Source organism: Neolamprologus brichardi, chromosome 22, assembly GCF_056152115.1.
Source record: "Neolamprologus brichardi isolate AB-2024 chromosome 22, ASM5615211v1, whole genome shotgun sequence".
NCBI classification, from domain to species: domain Eukaryota; kingdom Metazoa; phylum Chordata; class Actinopteri; order Cichliformes; family Cichlidae; genus Neolamprologus; species Neolamprologus brichardi.
The window spans coordinates 828,270-853,978 of NC_142124.1; the positions used below are offsets into that span (position 1 = coordinate 828,270).

At 47.7% G+C, this 25,709-nt stretch overlaps 1 protein-coding gene across 1 annotated transcript in view; it reads left to right on the forward strand.

The window, feature by feature from the left end:
- The first annotated feature begins 5,996 nt into the window (after positions 1–5,996).
- The window catches only part of LOC148096520 (uncharacterized), a 31,203-nt gene continuing 11,490 nt past the window's right edge, over positions 5,997–25,709 (forward strand). Inside the window, 17 exon segments of the mRNA XM_087835449.1 lie at positions 5,997–6,024; positions 7,293–8,352; positions 8,685–9,405; positions 11,539–11,985; positions 12,652–13,184; positions 13,578–13,904; positions 14,517–15,311; positions 15,648–15,742; positions 16,259–16,430; positions 17,043–17,909; positions 19,074–19,373; positions 19,860–21,566; positions 21,741–21,875; positions 22,128–22,211; positions 22,455–22,609; positions 22,898–22,973; positions 23,829–24,330. Of these exon segments, the coding sequence (XP_087691575.1) occupies positions 5,997–6,024; positions 7,293–8,352; positions 8,685–9,405; positions 11,539–11,985; positions 12,652–13,184; positions 13,578–13,904; positions 14,517–15,311; positions 15,648–15,742; positions 16,259–16,430; positions 17,043–17,909; positions 19,074–19,373; positions 19,860–21,566; positions 21,741–21,875; positions 22,128–22,211; positions 22,455–22,609; positions 22,898–22,973; positions 23,829–24,330 (8,004 nt within the window).

A 25,709-nucleotide genomic window follows, 5' to 3' on the forward strand; every position in this document is an offset into this window, starting at 1 on the left:
GTTCTAGACTGGCATATATGAGGGGGCAGACAGAAATGTAAATGGGGCACATGGTGGCAATGGACGCGAGAAAGGTGTGGCGGTTGGGTGGGGTGCTCTGGATTAGGGCTGCCACAAACGATTATTTTGATAGTCGACTAGTCACCGATTATTTTTGCGATTAGTCGACTAATCAGATCACGTCGGAGCACTTCTGAAAACATTAGTGATGGGTCGGTCGCGAACGAAATGGCTCGTAGAGCCGGGTCTTTGATGTGAACGACCCGAGCTGGCTCCTTATCGCGAGCTGTGGGTTTTTTTTCTCTCTCACCCTCTCTCTCGCACTTTTTTTCCGCTTCACTCAGCAAGCGAGCCTTGTTAAGTATTTTGTCTAGTGTCAATTATATCATTGTTTCAAATTTTCAAATGTATATCCTGATAAATATTTTTGGTCATATCGCCAAACATAAGATAAATCACAGCTTATTCTACATTAAACGCTGAAGTGCTAATCATATTAAAACAGCAACACACCAACCGAAATGGCAAAATCTGCTTAGCAGTGAAACTAATTATCATGCTAACTAGCATATCCATGATGAGTGAATAGACCACTAATAACTCTTAACAACATTCTGCATCACACCATTCATCCATCCATTCATCCATCCATCCATCCATTCGCTTCCGCTTATCCTTTTCAGGGTTGTGGGGGGCGCTGGAGCCTATCCCAGCTGTCATAGGACGAGAGGCGGGGTACACCCTGGACAGGTCGCCAGTCTGTCGCAGGGCCAACACACAGGGACAGACAACCATTCGCGCTCACATTCACTCGCACATTCACACCTAATGGCAATTTGGATTTTCCAATTAACCTATCCCCACAAGCTCATCCATCCATCCATTTTCTTATCTGGGGCCAGGTTGTGGGGGCAGTAGCCCAAGCAGAGAATCCTGGACCTCCCTCTCCTTGGCCACCTCCTCCAGCTTGTCAAAGCGAACACCAAAATGTTCCCAGGCCAGCTGAGAGATATAATCTCTTCAGGGTGTCCTTGATCTGCCCCGGGGCTGTGACATGCCCAGAACACCTCACTCAGGAGGTGCCCAGGAGGCATCCTTGTCAGATGCCTGAACCACCTCAACTGGTTCCTTTCGATGTGGAGGAGCAGCAGCTCAACTCTGAGCCCATCCTGCCCCAACAACAACCAGTACAGGGGACTTATGGCGTTATTTTTGTAGCCTGTACTTTCCATGTAAAAGTGGAGCCAATGCTGAAATGCATAAAACATGCAATTTTACTCATGGCCAGCAGAGGGCGGCTTCTGACTGCAAGTCTGATTGTATAGTATGTATTTATCAGATCAATTGATGGACTATACATCTCTAATGGACTGTCTTAAGGGATGACAAATAATTTTCTGCAGCTGAACCCAGACAAGACTGAGTGCTTAATTCTTGCTCCAGAGAGTATCAAGCCCCAAATTAGTCAACATTAAGGTCCTTTGTCATCCTCGATAAAAGCCACTGCTCAGAATCTTGAGATGATTTTTGATCAATCTCTGTCTTTTGATACTCACATTAAATCTGTGACCTGCTTTGCTTTTTTCATCTAAGAAATATTGCCAAACTCAGGACTACTGTCTCCTGTGGGAATAAAGGAAAATATATCATTGCTAAACATGGCTTGCATCATGAGCATTTTATTAAAACCTCTATTACAAGTGTGGCTGTAGCGATTTGATATACACATTGCAATTTGTGCCTATAAAAGAGTTGATGCTCAGTCAGTTTAAGGTCGTAAGCTTCGTCTAGCGTGATGGTCCCGACGATACATGGTGTAAGTGACTTTGAGCAATAGAAGGTTAATGCATACACAAATACAAATAATTATAAAAGATAGTCCAGAAATGGAGTCCATTTAGCTTGCCCTATGCATTTGTGCCTGCCTAGCAACTAGTGATGGAAGAGGAGTTAAGAAAATTGTAAGTCAACAGGAAACATCTGGAAGGCGAGAAGGTTGAGACAGACTGCCATATATGGTAAAATGTATCGATAAAGGGGAACTTGTTTAACTGTTTTTAGCTTTTCAGTTGATCATTTACTGTAACTGATGCATTTCATACTCTGTGCTGACGCATGAAGGGGCTGAACCCTGACATATTAAAACCATTTTGAATTGAGCTTTTGGGCGGGGATCTATGCTGATTGTGTTACAGTATACATCTCCCCACACGTGTGTTCAATAAAATCATCGTTTGACTGAACTCTTCTGGGCCAGTGTTGGTTTGTTCTTATCCTCAATATTTGGAAATCGGGACACTCCAAAGCTGAACTGGATATGCTTGTCCATGCCTTCATCTCCTCCCGGTTAGACTATTGTAATGCACTCTTTTCCTGTCTGTCTAAGGCAGGGGTGGGCAATCTCAGTCCACGAGGGCCGGTGTCCCTGCAGATTTTAGATCTCACCTTGGGTCAACACACCTGAATCACATGATTAGTTCGTTACCAGGCCTCTGGAGAACTTCAGGACATGTTGAGGAGCTAATTTAGCCATTTAAATCAGCTGTGTTGGTTCGAGGACACATCTAAAACCTGCAGGGACACTGGCCCTCGTGGACTGAGATTGCCCACCCCTGGTCTAAGGCTTCCTTAAATCACCTCAAATGCTGCAGAAAGGCTTTTTACCCACACAAATAAATTTCTCCCATTTCACTCCCATGTTAAAATCCCTGCACTGGCTTCGAGTCCTCACTTTTACATTTATGTCTTAACAAGGTGAGGCCCCGACCTATATCACTGAGCTTCTCTTCTTAGATCCACTGATAGTGGTCTCCTGACTATTCCATGACCCGTCTGAAAACAAAGGGGGATCGCACTTTTCAAACCCTAGCTCCAATACTGTGGAACAGTTTACCTCCCCCGCTACGCACCATTGACTCGGTGACTTCTTTTAAAAAACAGCTTGTTTGTGTATATGGGGGTGGGAATGCAAGTTTGTGTCCGCGTGCGCCTGTTCATCTGTGTCTATATGTCAGCTTGGGTCTTAGACTCCGCCTCTCTGGGAACATCTCAGGCCCTCCAAAGTACGGAGGCCTATCTCCCCTCACCACACTCCCTGCTGGTGGCCGATGCCCTCAGACGTTGGTGTGTTGGTGGTTCTTGGTGTCTGGGGCTGGGCGCTCATGTATGTACTGACTCACTCCTGGTGGCCGATTGGCGAGGCCTGGCACCTGTGGCCCGGCTGGGCCCCTTCCAGGGGGTGGGGTGCCCTCAGGCCTCTGGGCCTGAGGCCCGGTCCTCTCTGGAACAGCTGGCTGCCTGCAGAGCCCGCGGGCACGCCACTGCAACCCCCTCTGGCCTCTGCTCTGTGGCTGCTGGGTGACCTCTTGTTTGGGGCTCTCCTCAGCTCTTCCCAGGAGGGTGGCACGGTTGCCCCCCTGGTGGTCCTCCTTGGGTCCTCGTATTCTGGGGCCTCTGGATGTCTGAAGCCTGTATCTCCTCCATACCTGCTTCATGCCCTGGGGGACGGGGCTATGGCTCCCCACACTCCCTAGCCGATCGTTACATGGAGAAACCTTCTGAATACAAGCGTGCTGATCCACACAGGTGTTCACACGGGTGTTCACACGGGTGTTCACAGACGCAAACTACACCTTTCTTGGCTTCTACCTCAAAGCACATTGTGCGCTGTCGATCTTGCGTGCTGCACAATAACATGTAATATTTAGTATCTACTGTTATCTACTGTTAGCTAGTTTATTGTGATGGTGCTGTATTTATTATGTTGCTCTTTTTTGTTTGTTTTCTCTTCTTTTTTTTTAAATCTCCATACAGGTGATCCAGGTGGTTTTTTGGTTTTCTTTCTTTCTTCCCCCCTTTCTCACCATCTCTTCTCCTCTCTATTTTTCTTTCTCTCCCTTTCTTTCTTTCATTCTTTCTCCCTGTCCTATCCCCCAGTCATGTCTGTCCTGTCTGTAACAACCGAAAATCAAATAAAAATAAATACATAATAATAATAATAATAAAGATCAATCAAATGGACCAATATGGCAAGGCCATGATGATCCAATTGGTAAAATAAATCCGCTTGGCATCTTTCTTGGCCTTCAGACAACAATTCTGATGGCTAAAGATCCAAACGGGACAGGCAAAACCAAAATAAAACAAAACAGCTTAAAACACATCTGTTTAGACAGACACTCTGGTAATGTTTGTGTGTAATATGTTGTTTTAGTCGATATGCTTTTATACTTCCTTTATATTGTTATATTGTTTTTTTGATATGCTTTAATATTCTCATGTGAAGCACTTTGTAATAGCTTCTTGTCTTAAAAAGTGCTATATAAATAAATTTACTACTTACTTTTCACTGGCTCGATAATTTTAATTTATTACAGCACAAGTGTGTAAGTGTATTTTAGTTAGGTCTCACCTTGTGTCTCTGATAACTGAGGAATGACTTCCTGTGTGTGTGTTGCAATAACCTTGAAGAAAATAAAAGCAAATAAAAAGCAAACCCCCAACTCTCAAGAACACTTTTAAAAGTGACTCATTTACCTAAATTGGTGAAAATTTCTTCAATTTAATTAAATGAACCAGTAAGATTTAGAATGTGTGTAAAAGAAAAGACAAAAAAAAAAGAAAGAAAGAAAGAAACCATTGTTGTTTTGATGTTGACACTGACTGCCCAGCAAGCACCACCAACCTGTAAATGTCGATTCTTGGTCTAAATATTGTCAGCCAGTTGTGAGCTTTATTTAGTCCAAAACTAATCACGGAATATTTGTTTAGTCTGTCAGATTTTATTATCCCAAAATGGTCATTTTATTGGACCACATAGAGTCCTAACATAGCCATGAAGATACAATCACATCCAGCACAAGAATAACCTTAGTCACACAGAGAAAATGTAGAAGCTCAAGTTAGAAAGAAAAAAAAAGGCCAGAAATATGTGTGCGTATAACAGCCTATTGACTGTCAAATCTCAAGTGATGACTGTTTCAGGAGGACAATGGGAGAGAGATGCAGGTAAATAAAAGGTTAGTGCACACACCTTAAATCATGACGATAACGACCATTACTCCACCTGCACATATTTGTCCTCAGGTTCATGTTGGCTGCTTATAAAAAGAGGAGATGAAGTCAGAGAACATCACTTTCTTTCACTGCAGTGGACGACTTACAAGCAAAGAAATACTATGTAAGTAACCCTAATATTAAATATATATCTGACATCTACATGTGACTTTTAAGTTGAATTGGTATATGTATTTCTGGATATGATCTTTTGGCAACAAATTTAGCAATTTAGGCAGCAATTTAAATTTGTACATATATTTCTAAATGTTTTAATTGTTCTATTTCTGTTTATCAAAAATGAAAAATGTTTAGAAATCATTAGTAACAATCTTGAATCATTTTTTATGAAAAAAGTGGATAAACAACTGAGAATAATGAAAATCATATTCATTTATAAAGAGGAATATATTACATATGGGACGAAGTGTGTCAAAGAACATATGAGTGAACTTTTGACTTGTACATTTATTTACAATCAGTTACATTAAAATGATCATTTTTGTTAATTCCTTGTCTAACTTTTAGTTGTAACTCAACCTTAGCAACCACCTTATTGAGAAAAGTGAAATGATTGCAGAGCAATACCAATTACGAAAACTAAAAAACTGCAAGAGAAGCATATTAACAAAATGGTAGGACCAAAGATATTTATGATTAAAAGTAGTAAAATAAAACTTACAATACAATTAATATTGAAGTAGGGACCAGGAATGACCACAGTAGAATATCAAAGTGGTATTTGTTAATATGTACTTTTAAAAAAGATGTATTTCCATTGTGGAACTCAAACCTCATAATAATTTAACAGTAAGTTAATAAATCTTTATTAACACAAATGTGGAGAAATTCTGCATTTAATCTTTTCTTTAGCTGATAATAACCATGATGAACAAACTTTTCAGAGATCAGTGCAGAGAAAAATGGCCATGATTCGTAATATGTATCTGATCTTCATTCTCTTTCTTGGTAAGTAAAACCTTTACACTTCAAAGAGTTTGACATTGTCTACAATTGTGTGTGGCAAAATATGACACTGACACAAAAATTCCTTACAGCCTGCTGCAAAGCACAGACAACAACCACAGCTGCTCCTACAACAACCACAGCATCCCCAACAACAACAACAACCACAACTGCCAAAACCACAACTACAGCTGCACCAACAACAACCACAACAACCACAACTGCTGCGCCAACAACAACAACTGCAGACCCAACAACAACCACAAAAGCTGCCCCAACAACAACTACTACAGGTGCACTAACAACAACAACTACAGCTGCCCCAACAACAACCACAACTGCAGCCCCAACAACAACCAAAACAACCGCCCCCACAACAACAACTACAGCTGCCCCAACAACAACCACAACTGCTGCACCAACAAAAACCAAAACAACCGCCCCCACAAAAACAAATACAGCTGCCCCAACAACAACAACTGCTGCACCAACAACTACAATGGCAGCCCCAACAACAACCACAACAGCTGCCCCAACAACAACAACTACAGCTGCTCCAACAACAACCACAACAACCACAACTGCAGCCCCAACAACAACCACAACAACTGTAGACCCAACAACAACTTCTACAGCTGGACCAACAACAACAACTACAGCTGCCCCAACAACAACCACAACTGCTGTGCAAACAACAACCACAAAAACCGACACAACAACAACAACTACAGCTGCCCCAACAACAACCACAACTGATGCGCCAACAACTACAACGGCAGCCACAACAACAACCACAACAGCTACCCCAACAACAACAACTACAGCTGCCCCAAAAACAACAACAAAAGCTGACCCAACAACAACTGCTACAGAGGCCCCAACAACAACTACAACTGCTGTGCCAACAACTACAACTGCAGCCCAAACAACAAGCACAACAACAACTACAGGTGCACCAACAAAAACCACAACAGCGGCCCCAACAACAACAACTACAGCGGCCCCAACAACAACCACAACTGCTGCGCCAACAACCACAACTGCAGCCCCAACAACAACTGCTGCGCCAACAACCACAACTGCTGCCCCAACAACAACCACAATAACCGCCCCCACAACAACAACTACAGCTGCCCCAACAACAACCACAACTGCAGCGCCAACAACTACAACGGCAGCCCCAACAACAACCACTACAGCTTCCCCAACAACAACAACTACAGCTGCCCCAACAACAACCACAACTGCTGTTTCAACAACTACAACTGCAGCCACAACAACAACCACAACAGCTGCACCAACAACAACCATAACAACAACTACAGCTGCCCCAACAACAACAACTACAGCTGCCCCAACAACAACCACAACTGCAGCCCCAACAACAACCACAACTGCAGCCCAAACAACAACCACAACAACCGCCCCCACAACAACAACTACAGCTGACCCAAGAACAACCACCACTGATGCGCCAACAACTACAACGGCAGCCGCAACAACAACCACAACAGCTACCTCAACAACAACAACTACAGCTGCCCCAACAACAACCACAACAACTGCAGTCCCAACAACAACTACAGCTGCCCCAACAACAACCACAACTGCTGCGCCACCAACCACAACTGCAGCCCCAACAACAACCGCCCCCACAACAACAACTACAGCTGCCCCAACAACAACAACTACAGCTGCCCCCACAACAACAACTACAGCTGACCCAACAACAACCACCACTGATGCGCCAACAACTACAACGGCAGCCGCAACAACAACCACAACGGCAGCCGCAACAACAACCACAACAGCTACCCCAACAAAAACAACTACAGCTGCCCCAACAACAACCACAACAACTGCAGTCCCAACAACAACTACAGCTGCCCCAACAACAACCACAACAGCTTCCCCAACAACAACAACTACAGCGGCCCCAACAACAACCACAACAACTGCAGTCCCAACAACAACTACTACAGCTGCACCAACAACAACCACAACAGCCGCCCCAACAACATCAACTACAGCTGTCCCAATAACAACCACAACAACTGCAGACCCAACAACAACTACAGCTGCCCCAACAACAATAACTACAGCTGCCCCAACAACAATAACTACAGCTGCCCCAACAACAACCACAACTGCTGCGCCAACAACCACAACTGCAGCCCCAACAACAACTGCTGCGCCAACAACCACAACTGCAGCCCCAACAACAACCACAATAACCGCCCCCACAACAACAACTACAGCTGCCCCAACAACAACCACAACTGCTGCGCCAACAACTACAACGGCAGCCCCAACAACAACCACAACTGCTGCGCCAACAACTACAACGGCAGCCTCAACAACAACAACAACTACAGCTGCCCCAACAACAACTACAACAGCAGCCCCAACAACAACTACAAAAGTTGCCCCAACAACAACCACAACTGCTGTTTCAACAACTACAACTGCAGCCACAAAAACAACCACAACAGCTGCACCAACAACAACCACAACAGCGGCCCCAACAACAACAACTACAGTGTCCCCAACAACAACCACTACAGCGGCCCCAAAAACAACCACAACAAACGCCCCCACAACAACAACAACAACTGCAGCCGCAACAACAACTACTACAGCTGCAACAACAACAACCACAACAGCCGCCCCAACAACAACAACTACAGCTGTCCCAACAGCAACCACAACAACTGCATTCCCACCAACAACAACTACAGCTGCCCCAACAACAACCACAACAGCTGCCCAAACAACAACTACTACAGCTGCACCAACAACAACCACTACAGCGGCCCCAACAACAACCACAAAAGCTTTCCCAACAACAACCACAACAGCTTCCCCAACAACAACAACTACAGCTGTCCCAACAACAACCACAACAACTGCAGTCCCAACAACAACTATCACAGTTGCACCAACAACAACCATAACAACAACTACAGCTGCCCCAACAACAATAACTACAGCTGCCACAACAACAACCACAACTGCTGCGCCAACAACCACAACTGCAGCCCCAACAACAACTGCTGCGCCAACAACCACAACTGCAGCCCCAACAAAAACCACAATAACCGCCTCCACAAGAAAGACTACAGCTGCCACAACAACAACCACAACTGCTGCGCCAACAACTACAACGGCAGCCCCAACAACAACCACTACAGCTTCCCCAACAACAACAACTACAGCTGCCCCAACAACAACCACAACTGCTGTTTCAACAACTACAACTGCAGCCACAACAACAACTACAACAGCTGCACCAACAACAACCATAACAACAACTACAGCTGCCCCAACAACAACAACTACAGCTGCCCAAACAACAACCACAACTGCAGCCCCAACAACAACCACAACTGCAGCCCAAACAACAACCACAACAACCGCCCCCACAACAACAACTACAGCTGACCCAACAAAAACCACCACTGATGCGCCAACAACTACAACGGCAGCCGCAACAACAACCACAACAGCTACCCCAACAACAACAACTACAGCTGCCCCAACAACAACCACAACAACTGCAGTCCCAACAACAACTACAGCTGCCCCAACAAAAACCACAACAGCTTCCCCAACAACAACAACTACAGCGGCCCCAACAACAACCACAACAACTGCAGTCCCAACAACAACTACTACAGCTGCACCAACAACAACCACAACAGCCGCCCCAACAACATCAACTACAGCTGTCCCAATAACAACCACAACAACTGCAGACCCAACAACAATTACAGCTGCCCCAACAACAATAACTACAGCTGCCCCAACAACAATAACTACAGCTGCCCCAACAACAACCACTACAGCGGCCCCAAAAACAACCACAACAAACGCCCCCACAACAACAACAACAACTGCAGCCGCAACAACAACTACTACAGCTGCAACAACAACAACCACAACAGCCGCCCCAACAACAACAACTACAGCTGTCCCAACAGCAACCACAACAACTGCATTCCCACCAACAACCACAACTACAGCTGCCCCAACAACAACCACAACAGCTGCCCAAACAACAACTACTACAGCTGCACCAACAACAACCACTACAGCGGCCCCAACAACAACAACTACAGCTGTCCCAACAAAAACCACAACAACTGCAGTCCCAACAACAACTATCACAGCTGCCCCAACAAACACCACAACTGATGCGCAAATAACCACAACTGCAGCCCCAAAAACAACGACAAAAAACGCCCCCACAACAACAACCACAGCTGCCCCAACAAAAACCACAACTGATGCGCCAACAACAACCACAACAGCTACCCCAAAAACAACAACTACAGCTGCCCCAACAACAACAACTACAGCTGCCCCAACAACAAACACAACAGCTTCCCCAACAACAACAACTACAGCTGCCCCAACAACAACCACAACAACTGCAGTCCCAACAACAACTAAAGCTGCCCTAACAACAACCACAACAATTGCATTCCCAAAAAAAACTACTACAGCTGCACAAACAACAACCATAACAACAACTACAGCTGCCCCAACAACAACAACTACAGCTGCCCCAACAACAACCACAACTGCAGCCCCAACAACAACCACAACTGCAGCCCAAACAACAACCACAACAGCTGCCCCCACAACAACAACTACAGCTGACCCAACAACAACCACAACAACTGCAGACCCAACAACAATTACAGCTGCCCCAACAACAATAACTACAGCTGCCCCAACAACAATAACTAAAGCTGCCCCAACAACAACCACAACTGCAGCCCCAACAACAACCACAATAACCGCCCCCACAACAACAACTACAGCTGCCCCAACAACAACCACAACTGCTGCGCCAACAACTACAACGGCAGCCCCAACAACAACCACTACAGCTTCCCCAACAACAAAAACTACAGCTGCCCCAACAACAACCACAACTGCTGCGCCAACAACTACAACGGCAGCCTCAACAACAACAACAACTACAGCTGGCCCAACAACAACTACAACAGCAGCCCCAACAACAACTACAAAAGTTGCCCCAACAACAACCACAACTGCTGTTTCAACAACTACAACTGCAGCCACAACAACAACCACAACAGCTGCACCAACAACAACCACAACAGCGGCCCCAACAACAACAACTACAGCGTCCCCAACAACAACCACTACAGCGGCCCCAAAAACAACCACAACAAACGCCCCCACAACAACAACAACAACTGCAGCCGCAACAACAAATACTACAGCTGCAACAACAACAACCACAACAGCCGCCCCAACAACAACAACTACAGCTGTCCCAACAGCAACCACAACAACTGCATTCCCACCAACAACAACTACAGCTGCCCCAACAACAACCACAATAGCTGCCCAAACAACAACTACTACAGCTGCACCAACAACAACCACTACAGCGGCCCCAACAACAACCACAACTAGAGCGGCCCCAACAACAACCACAAAAGCTTTCCCAACAACAACCACAACAGCTTCCCCAACAACAACAACTACAGCTGTCCCAACAACAACCACAACAACTGCAGTCCCAACAACAACTATTACAGGTGCACCAACAACAACCATAACAACAACTACAGCTGCCCCAACAACAACCACAACTGCTGCGCCAATAACCACTACTGCAGCCCCAACAACAACCACAACAAACGCCCCCACGACAACAACTACAGCTGCCCCAACAACAACCACAACTGCTGCGCCGCCAACAACAACTACAGCTACCCCAACAACAACAACAACAACTGCAGTCCCAACAACAACTACTACAGCTGCAACAACAACAACCACAACAGCCGCCCCAACAACAACAACTACAGCTGTCCCAACAGCAACCACAACAACTGCATTCCCACCAATAACAACTACAGCTGCACCAACAACAACCACAACAGCTGCCCAAACAACAACTTCTACAGCTGCCCCAACAACAACAACTACAGCTGCCCCAGCAACAACAACAACAGCTACCCCAAAAAAAACAACTACAGCTGCCCCAACAACAACAACTACAGCTGTCCCAACAACAACCACAACAACTGCAGTCCTAACAACAACTACAGGTGCACCAACAACAACCACAACAACTGCAGTCCCAACAACAACTATTACAGTTGCACCAACAACAACCAAAACAACAACTACAGCTGCCCCAACAACAAGCACAACTGCTGCGCCAACAACCACAACTGCAGCCCCAAAAACAACCACAAAAAAAGCCCCCACAACAAAAACTACAGCTGACCCAACAACAACCACCACTGATGCGCCAACAACAACCACAACAGCTGTCCCAACAACAACAACTACAGCTGTCCCAACAGCAACCACAACAACTGCATTCCCACCAACAACAACTACAGCTGCCCCAACAACAACCACAACAGCTGCCCAAACAACAACTACTACAGCTGCACCAACAACAACCACAACAGCTTCCCATACAACAACTACTACAGCTGTCCCAACAACAACCACAACAACTGCAGTCCCAACAACAACTATTACAGTTGCACCAACAACAACCATAACAACAACTACAGCTGCCCCAACAACAACCACAACAACTTCATTCCCAACAACAACAACTAAAGCTGCCCCAACAACAACCACAACTGCTGCGCCAACAACAACAACTACAGCTGCCCCAACAACAACCACAACAACTGCAGTCCCAACAACAACTATTACAGTTGCAAAGACAACAACCATAACAACAACTACAGCTGCCGCAACAACAACCACAACTTCTGCGCCAACAACCACAACTGCAGCCCCAAAAACAACCACAACAAACGCCCCCACAACAACAACAACTGCAGTCCCAACAACAACTACTACAGCTGCAACAACAACAACCACAACAGCCGCCCCAACAACAACAACTATAGCTGTCCCAACAGCAACCACAACAACTGCATTCCCACCAACAACAACTACAGCTGTCCCAACAACAACCACAACAGCTGCCCAAACAACAATTACTACAGCTGCACCAACAACAACCACAACAGCTGCCCCAACAACAACCACAAAAGCTGCCCAAACAACAACTTCTACAGCTGCCCCAACAACAACAACTACAGCTGCTCCAACAACAACCACAACTGCTGCGCCAACAACCACAACTGCAGCTCCAACAACAACCACAACTGCATCCCCAACAACAACCACAAAAACGGCCCCCACAACAAAAACTACGGCTGCCCCAAAAACAACCGCAACTGATGCACCAACAACTACAACGGCAGCCGCAACAACAACCACAACAGCTACCCCAACAACAACAACTACAGCTGCCCCAAAAACAACCACAACTGCTGCGCCAACAACAACAACTACAGCTGCCCCAACAATAACAACAACAACTGCAGTCCCAACAACAACTACTACAGCTGCAACAACAACAACCACAACAGCCGCCCCAACAACAACAACTACAGCTGTCCCAACAGCAACCACAGCAACTGCAGTCTCAACAACAACTCCAGCTGCCCCAACAACAACCACAACAACTGCATTCCCACCAACAACAACTACAGCTGCCCCAACAACAACCACAACAGCCGCCCCAACAACAACAACTACAGCTGTCCCAACAGCAACCACAACAACTGCATTCCCACCAACAACAACTACAGCTGTCCCAACAACAACCACAACAGCTGCCCAAACAGCAATTACTACAGCTGCACCAACAACAACCACAACAGCTGCCCCAACAACAACCACAAAAGCTGCCCAAACAACAACTTCTACAGCTGCCCCAACAACAACAACTACAGCTGCTCCAACAACAACCACAACTGCTGCGCCAACAACCACAACTGCAGCTCCAACAACAACCACAACTGCATCCCCAACAACAACCACAAAAACCGCCCCCACAACAAAAACTACGGCTGCCCCAAAAACAACCGCAACTGATGCGCCAACAACTACAACGGCAGCCGCAACATCAACCACAACAGCTACCCCAACAACACCAACTACAGCTGCCCCAAAAACAACCACAACTGCTGCGCCAACAACAACAACTACAGCTGTCCCAACAATAACAACAACAACTGCAGTCCCAACAACAACTACTACAGCTGCAACAACAACAACCACAACAGCCGCCCCAACAACAACAACTACAGCTGTCCCAACAGCAACCACAGCAACTGCAGTCTCAACAACAACTCCAGCTGCCCCAACAACAACCACAACAACTGCATTCCCACCAACAACAACTACAGCTGCCCCAACAACAACCACAACAGCCGCCCCAACAACAACAACTACAGCTGTCCCAACAGCAACCACAACAACTGCATTCCCACCAACAACAACTACAGCTGTCCCAACAACAACCTCAACAGCTGCCCAAACAGCAATTACTACAGCTGCACCAACAACAACCACAACAGCTGCCCCAACAACAACCACAAAAGCTGCCCAAACAACAACTTCTACAGCTGCCCCAACAACAACAACTACAGCTGCTCCAACAACAACCACAACAACTGCATTCCCACCAACAACAACTACAGCTGCCCCAACAACAACCACAACAGGTGCCCAAACAACAACTACTACAGCTGCACCAACAACAACCACAACAGCTGCCCCAAAAACAACCACAACTGCTGCGCCAACAACAACAACTACAGCTGCCCCAACAATAACAACAACAACTGCAGTCCCAACAACAACTACTACAGCTGCAACAACAACAACCACAACAGCCGACCCAACAACAACAACTACAGCTGTCCCAACAGCAACCACAGCAACTGCAGTCTCAACAACAACTCCAGCTGCCCAAACAACAACCACAACAACTGCATTCCCACCAACAACAACTACAGCTGCCCCAACAACAACCACAACAGCTGCAACAACAACAACCACAACAGCCGCCCCAACAACAACTACAGCTGTCCCAACAGCAACCACAACAACTGCAGTCCCAACAACAACTACAGCTGCCCCAACAACAACCACAACAACTGCATTCCCACCAACAACAACTACAGCTGCCCCAACAACAACCACAACAGGTGCCAAAACAACAACTACTACAGCTGCACCAACAACAACCACAACAGCTGCCCCAACAACAACCACAACAGCTGCCCAAACAACAACCACAACAGCTGCCCAAACAACAACTTCTACAGCTGCACCAACAACAACCACAAAAGCTGCCCCAACAACAACAACTACAGCTACCCCAACAACAACCACAACTGCTGCGCCAACAACCACAACTGCAGCCCCAACAACAACCACAACTGCTACGCCAAAAACAACCATTACTGCAGCCCCAACAACAACCACAACTGCAGCCCCAACAACAACCACAACTACCGCCCCAACAACAACCACAAAAACCGCCCCGACAACAACAATTACAGCTGCCCCAACAACAACCGCAACTGATGCGCCAACAACTACAACGGCAGCCGCAAATACCACAACAGCTACCCCAACAACAACAACTACAGCTGCCCCAACAACAACCACAACAGCCGCCCCAACAACAACCACAACAGCTGCCCCAACAACAACCACAAAAGCTGCCCAAACAACAACTTCTACAGCTGCCCCAACAACAACAACTACAGCTGCTCCAACAACAACCACAACTGCTGCGCCAACAACCACAACTGCAGCTCCAACAACAACCACAACTGCATCCCCAACAACAACCACAAAAACGGCCCCCATAACAAAAACTACGGCTGCCCCAAAAACAACCGCAACTGATGCACCAACAACTACAACGGCAGCCGCAACAACAACCACAACAGCTACCCCAACAACAACAACTACAGCTGCCCCAAAAACAACCACAACTGCTGCGCCAACAACAACAACTACAGCTGCCCCAACAATAACAACAACAACTGCAGTCCCAACAACAACTACTACAGCTGCAACAACAACAACCACAACAGCCGCCCCAACAACAACAACTACAGCTGTCCCAACAGCAACCACAGCAACTGCAGTCTCAACAACAACTCCAGCTGCCCCAACAACAACCACAACAACTGCATTCCCACCAACAACAACTACAGCTGCCCCAACAACAACCACAACAGCCGCCCCAACAACAACAACTACAGCTGTCCCAACAGCAACCACAACAACTGCATTCCCACCAACAACAACTACAGCTGTCCCAACAACAACAACAACAGCTGCCCAAACAGCAATTACTACAGCTGCACCAACAACAACCACAACAGCTGCCCCAACAACAACCACAAAAGCTGCCCAAACAACAACTTCTACAGCTGCCCCAACAACAACAACTACAGCTGCTCCAACAACAACCACAACTGCTGCGCCAACAACCACAACTGCAGCTCCAACAACAACCACAACTGCATCCCCAACAACAACCACAAAAACCGCCCCCACAACAAAAACTACGGCTGCCCCAAAAACAACCGCAACTGATGCGCCAACAACTACAACGGCAGCCGCAACATCAACCACAACAGCTACCCCAACAACACCAACTACAGCTGCCCCAAAAACAACCACAACTGCTGCGCCAACAACAACAACTACAGCTGCCCCAACAATAACAACAACAACTGCAGTCCCAACAACAACTACTACAGCTGCAACAACAACAACCACAACAGCCGCCCCAACAACAACAACTACAGCTGTCCCAACAGCAACCACAGCAACTGCAGTCTCAACAACAACTCCAGCTGCCCCAACAACAACCACAACAACTGCATTCCCACCAACAACAACTACAGCTGCCCCAACAACAACCACAACAGCCGCCCCAACAACAACAACTACAGCTGTCCCAACAGCAACCACAACAACTGCATTCCCACCAACAACAACTACAGCTGTCCCAACAACAACCTCAACAGCTGCCCAAACAGCAATTACTACAGCTGCACCAACAACAACCACAACAGCTGCCCCAACAACAACCACAAAAGCTGCCCAAACAACAACTTCTACAGCTGCCCCAACAACAACAACTACAGCTGCTCCAACAACAACCACAACAACTGCATTCCCACCAACAACAACTACAGCTGCCCCAACAACAACCACAACAGGTGCCCAAACAACAACTACTACAGCTGCACCAACAACAACCACAACAGCTGCCCCAAAAACAACCACAACTGCTGCGCCAACAACAACAACTACAGCTGCCCCAACAATAACAACAACAACTGCAGTCCCAACAACAACTACTACAGCTGCAACAACAACAACCACAACAGCCGCCCCAACAACAACAACTACAGCTGTCCCAACAGCAACCACAGCAACTGCAGTCTCAACAACAACTCCAGCTGCCCAAACAACAACCACAACAACTGCATTCCCACCAACAACAACTACAGCTGCCCCAACAACAACCACAACAGCTGCAACAACAACAACCACAACAGCCGCCCCAACAACAACTACAGCTGTCCCAACAGCAACCACAACAACTGCAGTCCCAACAACAACTACAGCTGCCCCAACAACAACCACAACAACTGCATTCCCACCAACAACAACTACAGCTGCCCCGACAACAACCACAACAGGTGCCAAAACAACAACTACTACAGCTGCACCAACAACAACCACAACAGCTGCCCCAACAACAACCACAACAGCTGCCCAAACAACAACCACAACAGCTGCCCAAACAACAACTTCTACAGCTGCACCAACAACAACCACAAAAGCTGCCCCAACAAGAACAACTACAGCTACCCCAACAACAACCACAACTGCTGCGCCAACAACCACAACTGCAGCCCCAACAACAACCACAACTGCTACGCCAAAAACAACCATTACTGCAGCCCCAACAACAACCACAACTGCAGCCCCAACAACAACCACAACTACAGCCCCAACAACAACCACAAAAACCGCCCCCACAACAACAATTACAGCTGCCCCAACAACAACCGCAACTGATGCGCCAACAACTACAACGGCAGCCGCAACAACCACAACAGCTACCCCAACAACAACAACTACAGCTGCCCCAACAACAACCACAACAGCCGCCCCAACAACAAACACAACTGCACCCCCAACAACAACCACAATAACCGCCCCCACAACAACAACTACAGCTGCCCCAACAACAACCACAACAGCTGCCCAAATAACAACTTCTACAGCTGCAACAACAACAACCACAAAAGCTGCCCCAACAACAACAACTACAGCTGCCCCAACAAGAACAACTACAGCTGCCCCAACAACAACCACAACTGCTACGCCAACAACAACCACAACTGCTACGCCAACAACAACCACAACTGGAGCCCCAAAAACAACCACAACAACCGCCCCCACAACGACAACTACTGCTGCCCCAACAACAACCGCAACTGATGTGCCAACAACTACAACGGCAGCCAAAACAACCACAACAACTGCAGTCCCAGCAACAACAACTACAGCTGACCCAAACACAACCACAACAGCTTCCCCAACAACAACAACTACAGCTGTCCCAACAGCAACCACAACAACTGCAGTCTCAACAACAACTACAGCTGCCCCAACAACAACCACAAAAACTGCATTCCCAACAACAACAACTACAGCTGCCCCAACAACAACCACAACTGCTGCGCCAAAAACAACAACTACAGCTGCCCCAACAAAAACCACAACAACTGCAGTCCCAACAACAACTATTACAGTTGCACCAAAAACAACCATAACAACAACTACAGCTTCCCCAACAACAACCACAACTTCTGCGCGAACAACCACAACTGCAGCCCCAAAAACAACCACAACAAACGCCCCCACAACAACAACTACAGCTGCCCCAACAACAACCACAACTGCTGCGCCAACAACCAAAACTGCTGCGCCAACAACAACAACTACAGCTGCCCCAACAACAACAACAACAACTGCAGTTCCAACAACATCTACTACATCTGCCACAACAACAACCACAACAGCCGCCCCAACAACAACTTCTACAGCTTCCCCAACAACAACCACAACAACTGCATTCCCAACAACAACAACTACAGCTGCGCCAACAACAACCACAACTGCTGCGCCAACAACAACAACTACAGCTGCCCCAACAACAACCACAACAGCTGCCCAAAAAACAACTACTACAGCTGCACCAACAACAACCACAACAGCTGCCCCAACAACAACCACAACTGCTGCCCCAACAACAACCACAACAGCTGCCCCAACAACAACCACAACAGCTGCCCCAACAACAACCACTACAGCTGCCCCAACAACAAGCACAACTGCTGCGCCAACAACCACAACTGCAGCCCCAACAACAACCACAACTGCAGCCCAAAACACAACCACAATTGCAGCCCCAACAACAATCACAATAACCGCCCACACAACAACAACTACAGCTGCCCCAACAACAACCACAGAAGCCGCCCCAACAACAACTACAACTACTCCAACAGCAACCACAACAACTGCAGTCCCAACAACAAATACAGCTGCCCCAACAACAACCACAACAACTTTAGTCCCAACAACAACTATTACAGTTGCACTAAAGACAACTACAGCTGCCCCAACAACAACTACAGCTGCCCCACCAACAACTACTGCAGCCCCAAAAACAACCACAACAACCGCCCCCACAACGACAACTACAGCTGCCCCAACAACAACCACAACAACTGCAGTCCCAACAACAATTATTACAGTTGCACCAACAACAACCATAACAACAACTACAGCTGCCCCAACAACAACCACAACTTCTGCGCGAACAACCACAACTGCAGCCCCAAAAACAACCACAACAAACGCCCCCACAACAACAACTACAGCTGCCCCAACAACAACCACAACTGCTGCGCCAACAACCACAACTGCTGCGCCAACAACAACAATTACAGCTGCCCCAACAACAACCACAACAACCGCCCCCACAACAACAACTACAGCTGCCCCAACAACAACCACAACTGATGTGCCAACAACTACAATGGCAGCCGCAACAACAACCACAACTGCAGCCCAAACAACAACCACAATTGCAGCCCCAACAACAACCACAATACCCGCCCCCACAACAACAACTACAGCTGCCCCAACAACAACCACAGAAGCCGCCCCAACAACAACTACAGCTGCTCCAACAGCAACCACAACAACTGCAGTCCCAACAACAACTACAGCTGCCCCAACAACAACCACAACAACTTCAGTCCCAAAAACAACTATTACAGTTGCACTAACAACAACTACAGCTGCCCCAACAACAACTACAGCTGCCCCAACAACAACTACAGCTGCCCCAACAACAACCACAACTTCTGCGCGAACAACAACAACTGCAGCCCCAAAAACAACCACAACAAACGCCCCCACAACAACAACTACAGCTGCGCCAACAACAACCACAACTGCTGCGCCAACAACCACAACTGCTGCGCCAACAACAACAATTACAGCTGCCCCAACAACAACCACAACAACCGCCCCCACAACAACAACTACAGCTGCCCCAACAACAACCACAACTGATGCGCCAACAACTACAATGGCAGCCGCAACAACAACCACAACTGCAGCCCAAACAACAACCACAATTGCAGCCCCAACAACAACCACAATACCCGCCCCCACAACAACAACTACAGCTGCCCCAACAACAACCACAGAAGCCGCCCCAACAACAACTACAGCTGCTCCAACAGCAACCACAACAACTGCAGTCCCAACAACAACTACAGCTGCCCCAACAACAACCACAACAACTTCAGTCCCAAAAACAACTATTACAGTTGCACTAACAACAACTACAGCTGCCCCAACAACAACTACAGCTGCCCCAACAACAACTACAGCTGCCCCAACAACAACCACAACTGCTGCGCCAACAAACACAACAGCTGCCCCAACAACAACCACAACTGCTGCGCCAACAACAACAACTGCAGTCCCAACAACAACTACTAAAGCTGCAACAACAAAAACCACAACAGCCGCCCCAACAACAACAACTACAGCTGTCCCAACAGCAACCACAACAACTGCAGTCCCAACAACAACTACAGCTGCCCCAACAACAACCACAACAACTGCATTCCCAACAACAACTACAACAGTTGCACCAACAACAACCACAACTGATGCGCCAACAACTACAATGCCAGCCGCAACAACAACCACAACAGCTTCCCCAACAACAACAACTACAGCTGCCCCAACAACAACCAAAACAGCTTCCCCAACAACAACAACTACAGCTGCCCCAACAGCAACCACAACAACTGCATTCACAACAACAACTACAACAGTTGCACCAACAACAACCACAACAGCTGCCCCAACACCAACCACAACAGCTGCCCAAACAACAACTTCTACAGCTGCACCAACAACAACCACAAAAGCTGCCCCAACAACAACCACAACTGCTGCGCCAACAACCACAACTGCAGCCCCAACAACAACCACAACAACCGCCCCCACAACAACAACTACAGCTGCCCCAACAACAACCACAACTGATGCGCCAACAACTACAATGGCAGCCGCAACAACAACCACAACAGCTACCCCAACAACAACAACTACAGCTGCCCCAACAAGAACCACAACAACTGCAGCCCCAACAACAACCACTACAGCGGCCCCAACAACAACCACAACAACTGCAGTCCCAACAACAACTACAGGTGCACCAACAACAACCATAACAGCTGCCCCAACAACAACAACTACAGCTGCCCCAACAACAACCACAACTGCTGTGCCAACAGCCACAACAGCAGCCCCAACAACAACCACAACTGCTGCGCCAAAAACCACAACTGCAGCCCCAACAACAACCACAATAACCGCCCCCACAACAACAACTACAGCTTCCCCAACAACAACCACAACAGCTGCCCCAACAACTGCTACGGTTGCTCCAACAACAACCACAACTGCAGCCCCAACAACAAGCACAATAACTTCAGTCCCAACAACAACTACTACAGGTGCACCAACAACAACAACACCAGCCGCCCCAACAACTACAGCCGCCCCAACAACTACAGCTGCCCCAACAACTACAGCTGCCCCAACAACAACAACTACAGCTGCCCAAACAACAACCACAATTGCTGCGCCAAAAACCACAACTGCAGCCCCAACAACAACCACAACTGGTGCGCCAACAACCACAACTGCAGCCCCAACAACAACCACAACAACCGCCCCCACAACAACAACTACAGCTGCCCCAACAACAACCACAACTGATTCGCCAACAACTACAATGGCAGCCGCAACAACAACCACAACAACTACCTCAACAACAACAACTACAGCTGCCCCAACAACAACCACAACAACTGCAGTCCCAATAACAACAACTACAGCTGTCCCAACAACAACCACAACAACTGCAGTCCCAACAACAACTACAGGTGCACCAACAACAACCATAACAGGTGCCCCAAAAACAACAACTACAGCTGCCCGAATAACAACCACAACTGCTGCGCCAGCAACCACAACTGCAGCCCCAACAACAACCATAACTGCTGCGCCAACAACTACAACGGCAGCCCCAACAACAACCACTACAGCTTCCCCAACAACAACAACTACAGCTGCCCCAACAACAACCACAACTGCAGCCCCAACAACAACCACTACAGCGGCCCCAACAACAACCACAACAACTGCAGTCCCAACAACAACTACTACAGCTTCCCCAAAAACAACAACTACAGCTGCCCCAACAACAACAACTACAGCTTCACAAACAACCACCACAACAACTGTAGTCCCAACAACAGCCACAAAAGCTGCCCCAACAACTGCTACACTTGCCCCAACAACAACCAAGCCTGCTGTGCCAACAACTACAACTGCAGCCCCAACAACAAGCACAATAACTTCAGTCCCAACAACAACTACTACTGGTGCACCAACAACAACAACTACAGCCGCCCGCACAACAACAACTACAACTTCCCCCACAACAACAACAACAGCTGCCCCCACAACAACCACAACAACCGCCTCCACAACAACAACTACAGCTGCCGCAACAACAACAACTACAGCTGTCCCAACAACTACAGCTGCCCCAACAACAACCACAACTGCTTTGCCAAAAACTACAACTGAAACTCCAACAACAAGCACAACTGCAGCACCAACAACAACCACAACAACCGCCCCAACAACAACCACAACAACCACAACTGTTGCGCCAACAACTACAACGGCAGCCCCAACAACAACCACAACTGCAGCACCAACAACAACCACAACAACCGCCCCTACAAAAACAACTACAGCTGCCTCAACAACAACCACAACAACGTCAGTCGCAACAACAACAACTACAGCTGCCCCAACAACAACCACAAAAGCTGCCCCAACAACAACTACTACAGGTGCACAAACAACAACCACAACAACCGCACCCTCATCAACAACTACAGCTGCCCCAACAACAACCACAGCTGCCCCAACAACAACCACAACTGCTGACCCAAAAGCTACAACGGCAGCCCCAACAACAACCACAACTGCAGCACCAACAACAACCACAACAAGCGCCTCCACAACAACAACTACAGCTGCACCAACAACAACAACTACAGCTGCCCCAACACCAACCACAACTGCTGACCCAAAAGCTACAACGGCAGCCCCAACAACAACCACAACTGCAGCACCAACAACAACCACAACAAGCGCCTCCACAACAACAACTACAGCTGCCCCAACAACAACCACAACAGCTGCCCCAACAACAACCACAACAGCTACCCCAACCACAACTGCTGCGCCAACAACTACAACTGCAGCCCCAACAACAAGCACACCAACTTCAATTCCAACAACAACTACTACAGGTGCACCAACAACAACCACAACAACTGCCCAAACAACAACAATTACAGCTGCCCCAACAACAACCACAACTGCTGCGCCAACAACTACAACAGCAGCCCCAACAACAACCACAACTGCAGCCCCAACAACAACCACAACAACCGCCTCCAAAACAACAACTACAGCTGCCCCAACAACAACAACTACAGCTGCCCAAACAACAACTGCTACAGTTGCCCCAACAACAACCACAACTGCTGTGCCAACAACTACAACTGCAGCTCCAACAACAACCACAACAACAACTACAGCTGCCCCAACAACAACCACAACATCTGCTCTAATAACAACAACTACAGCTGCCCCAACAACAACCACAAAAACTGCAGTCCCAACAACAACTACTAAAGCTGCACCAACAACAACCACAACAGCTGCCCCAACAACAACAACTAAAGCTTTCCCAACAACAACCACAACAACTGCCGTCCCAACAACAACTACTACAGCTGCACCAACAACAACCAAAACAACCACAACTGCAGCGCCAAAAACTACAACTGCAGCCCCAAAAACCACCACAACAACTGTAGTCCCAACAACAACTTCTACAGCTGCACCAACAACAACTACAGCTACCCCAACAACCACAACTGCAGCCTCCGCATCAACAACTACAGCTGCCCCAACAACTACAGCTGCCCCAACAACAACCACAGCAGCTGCCCCAACAACAACTACTACAGGTGCACCAACAACAACCACAACAACCGCACCCTCATCAACAACTACAGCTGCCCCAACAACAACCACAACTGCTGACCCAAAAGCTACAACGGCAGCCCCAACAACAACCACAACAACCGCCTCCAAAACAACAACTACAGCTGCCCCAACAAAAACAACTACAGCTGCCCAAACAACAACTGCTACAGTTAACCCAACAACAACCACAACTGCTGTGCCAACAACTACAACTGCAGCTCCAACAACAACCACAACAACTCCAGTCCCAACATCAACTACTACAGGTGCACCAACTACAACCACAACAGCCGCCCCAACAACAACTACTACAGCTGCACCAACAACAACCACAACAACCACAACTGCTGAGCCAACAACTACAACGGCATCCCCAACGACAACCACAACTGCAGCACCAACAACAACCACAACAACCGCCCCCACAAAAACAACTACAGCTACCCCAACAGCAACAACTACAGCTGCCCAAACAACAACTGCTACAGCTGCCCCAACAACAACCACAACAGCTGCCCCAACCACAACTGCTGTGCTAATAACTACAACTGCAGCCCCAACAACAACAACTACAACTGCCCCAACAACAACCACAACTGTGGCACCAACAACAACAACAACTATAGCTGTAGTCCCAACAACAACAACTACAGCTGCTCCAACAACAACAACTACAGTTGCCCCAACAACAAACACAACAGCTGCAGTCCCAACAACAACAACTACAACTGCCCCAACAACAACCACAACTGTGGCACCAACAACAACCACAACACCTGCCCCAACAACAACAACTACAGCTGCCCCAACTACAACTGCTGCGCCAACAACAAGCACACCAACTTCAATTCCAACAACAACTACTACAGGTGCACCAACAACAACCACAACAACTGCCCAAACAACAACAATTACAGGTGCCCCAACAACAACCACAACAACTGCAGTCCCTACAACTACTACTACAGGTGCATCAAAAACAACCACAACAACTGCCCAAACAACAACAACTACAGCTGCCCCAACAACAACCACAACAACCGCCC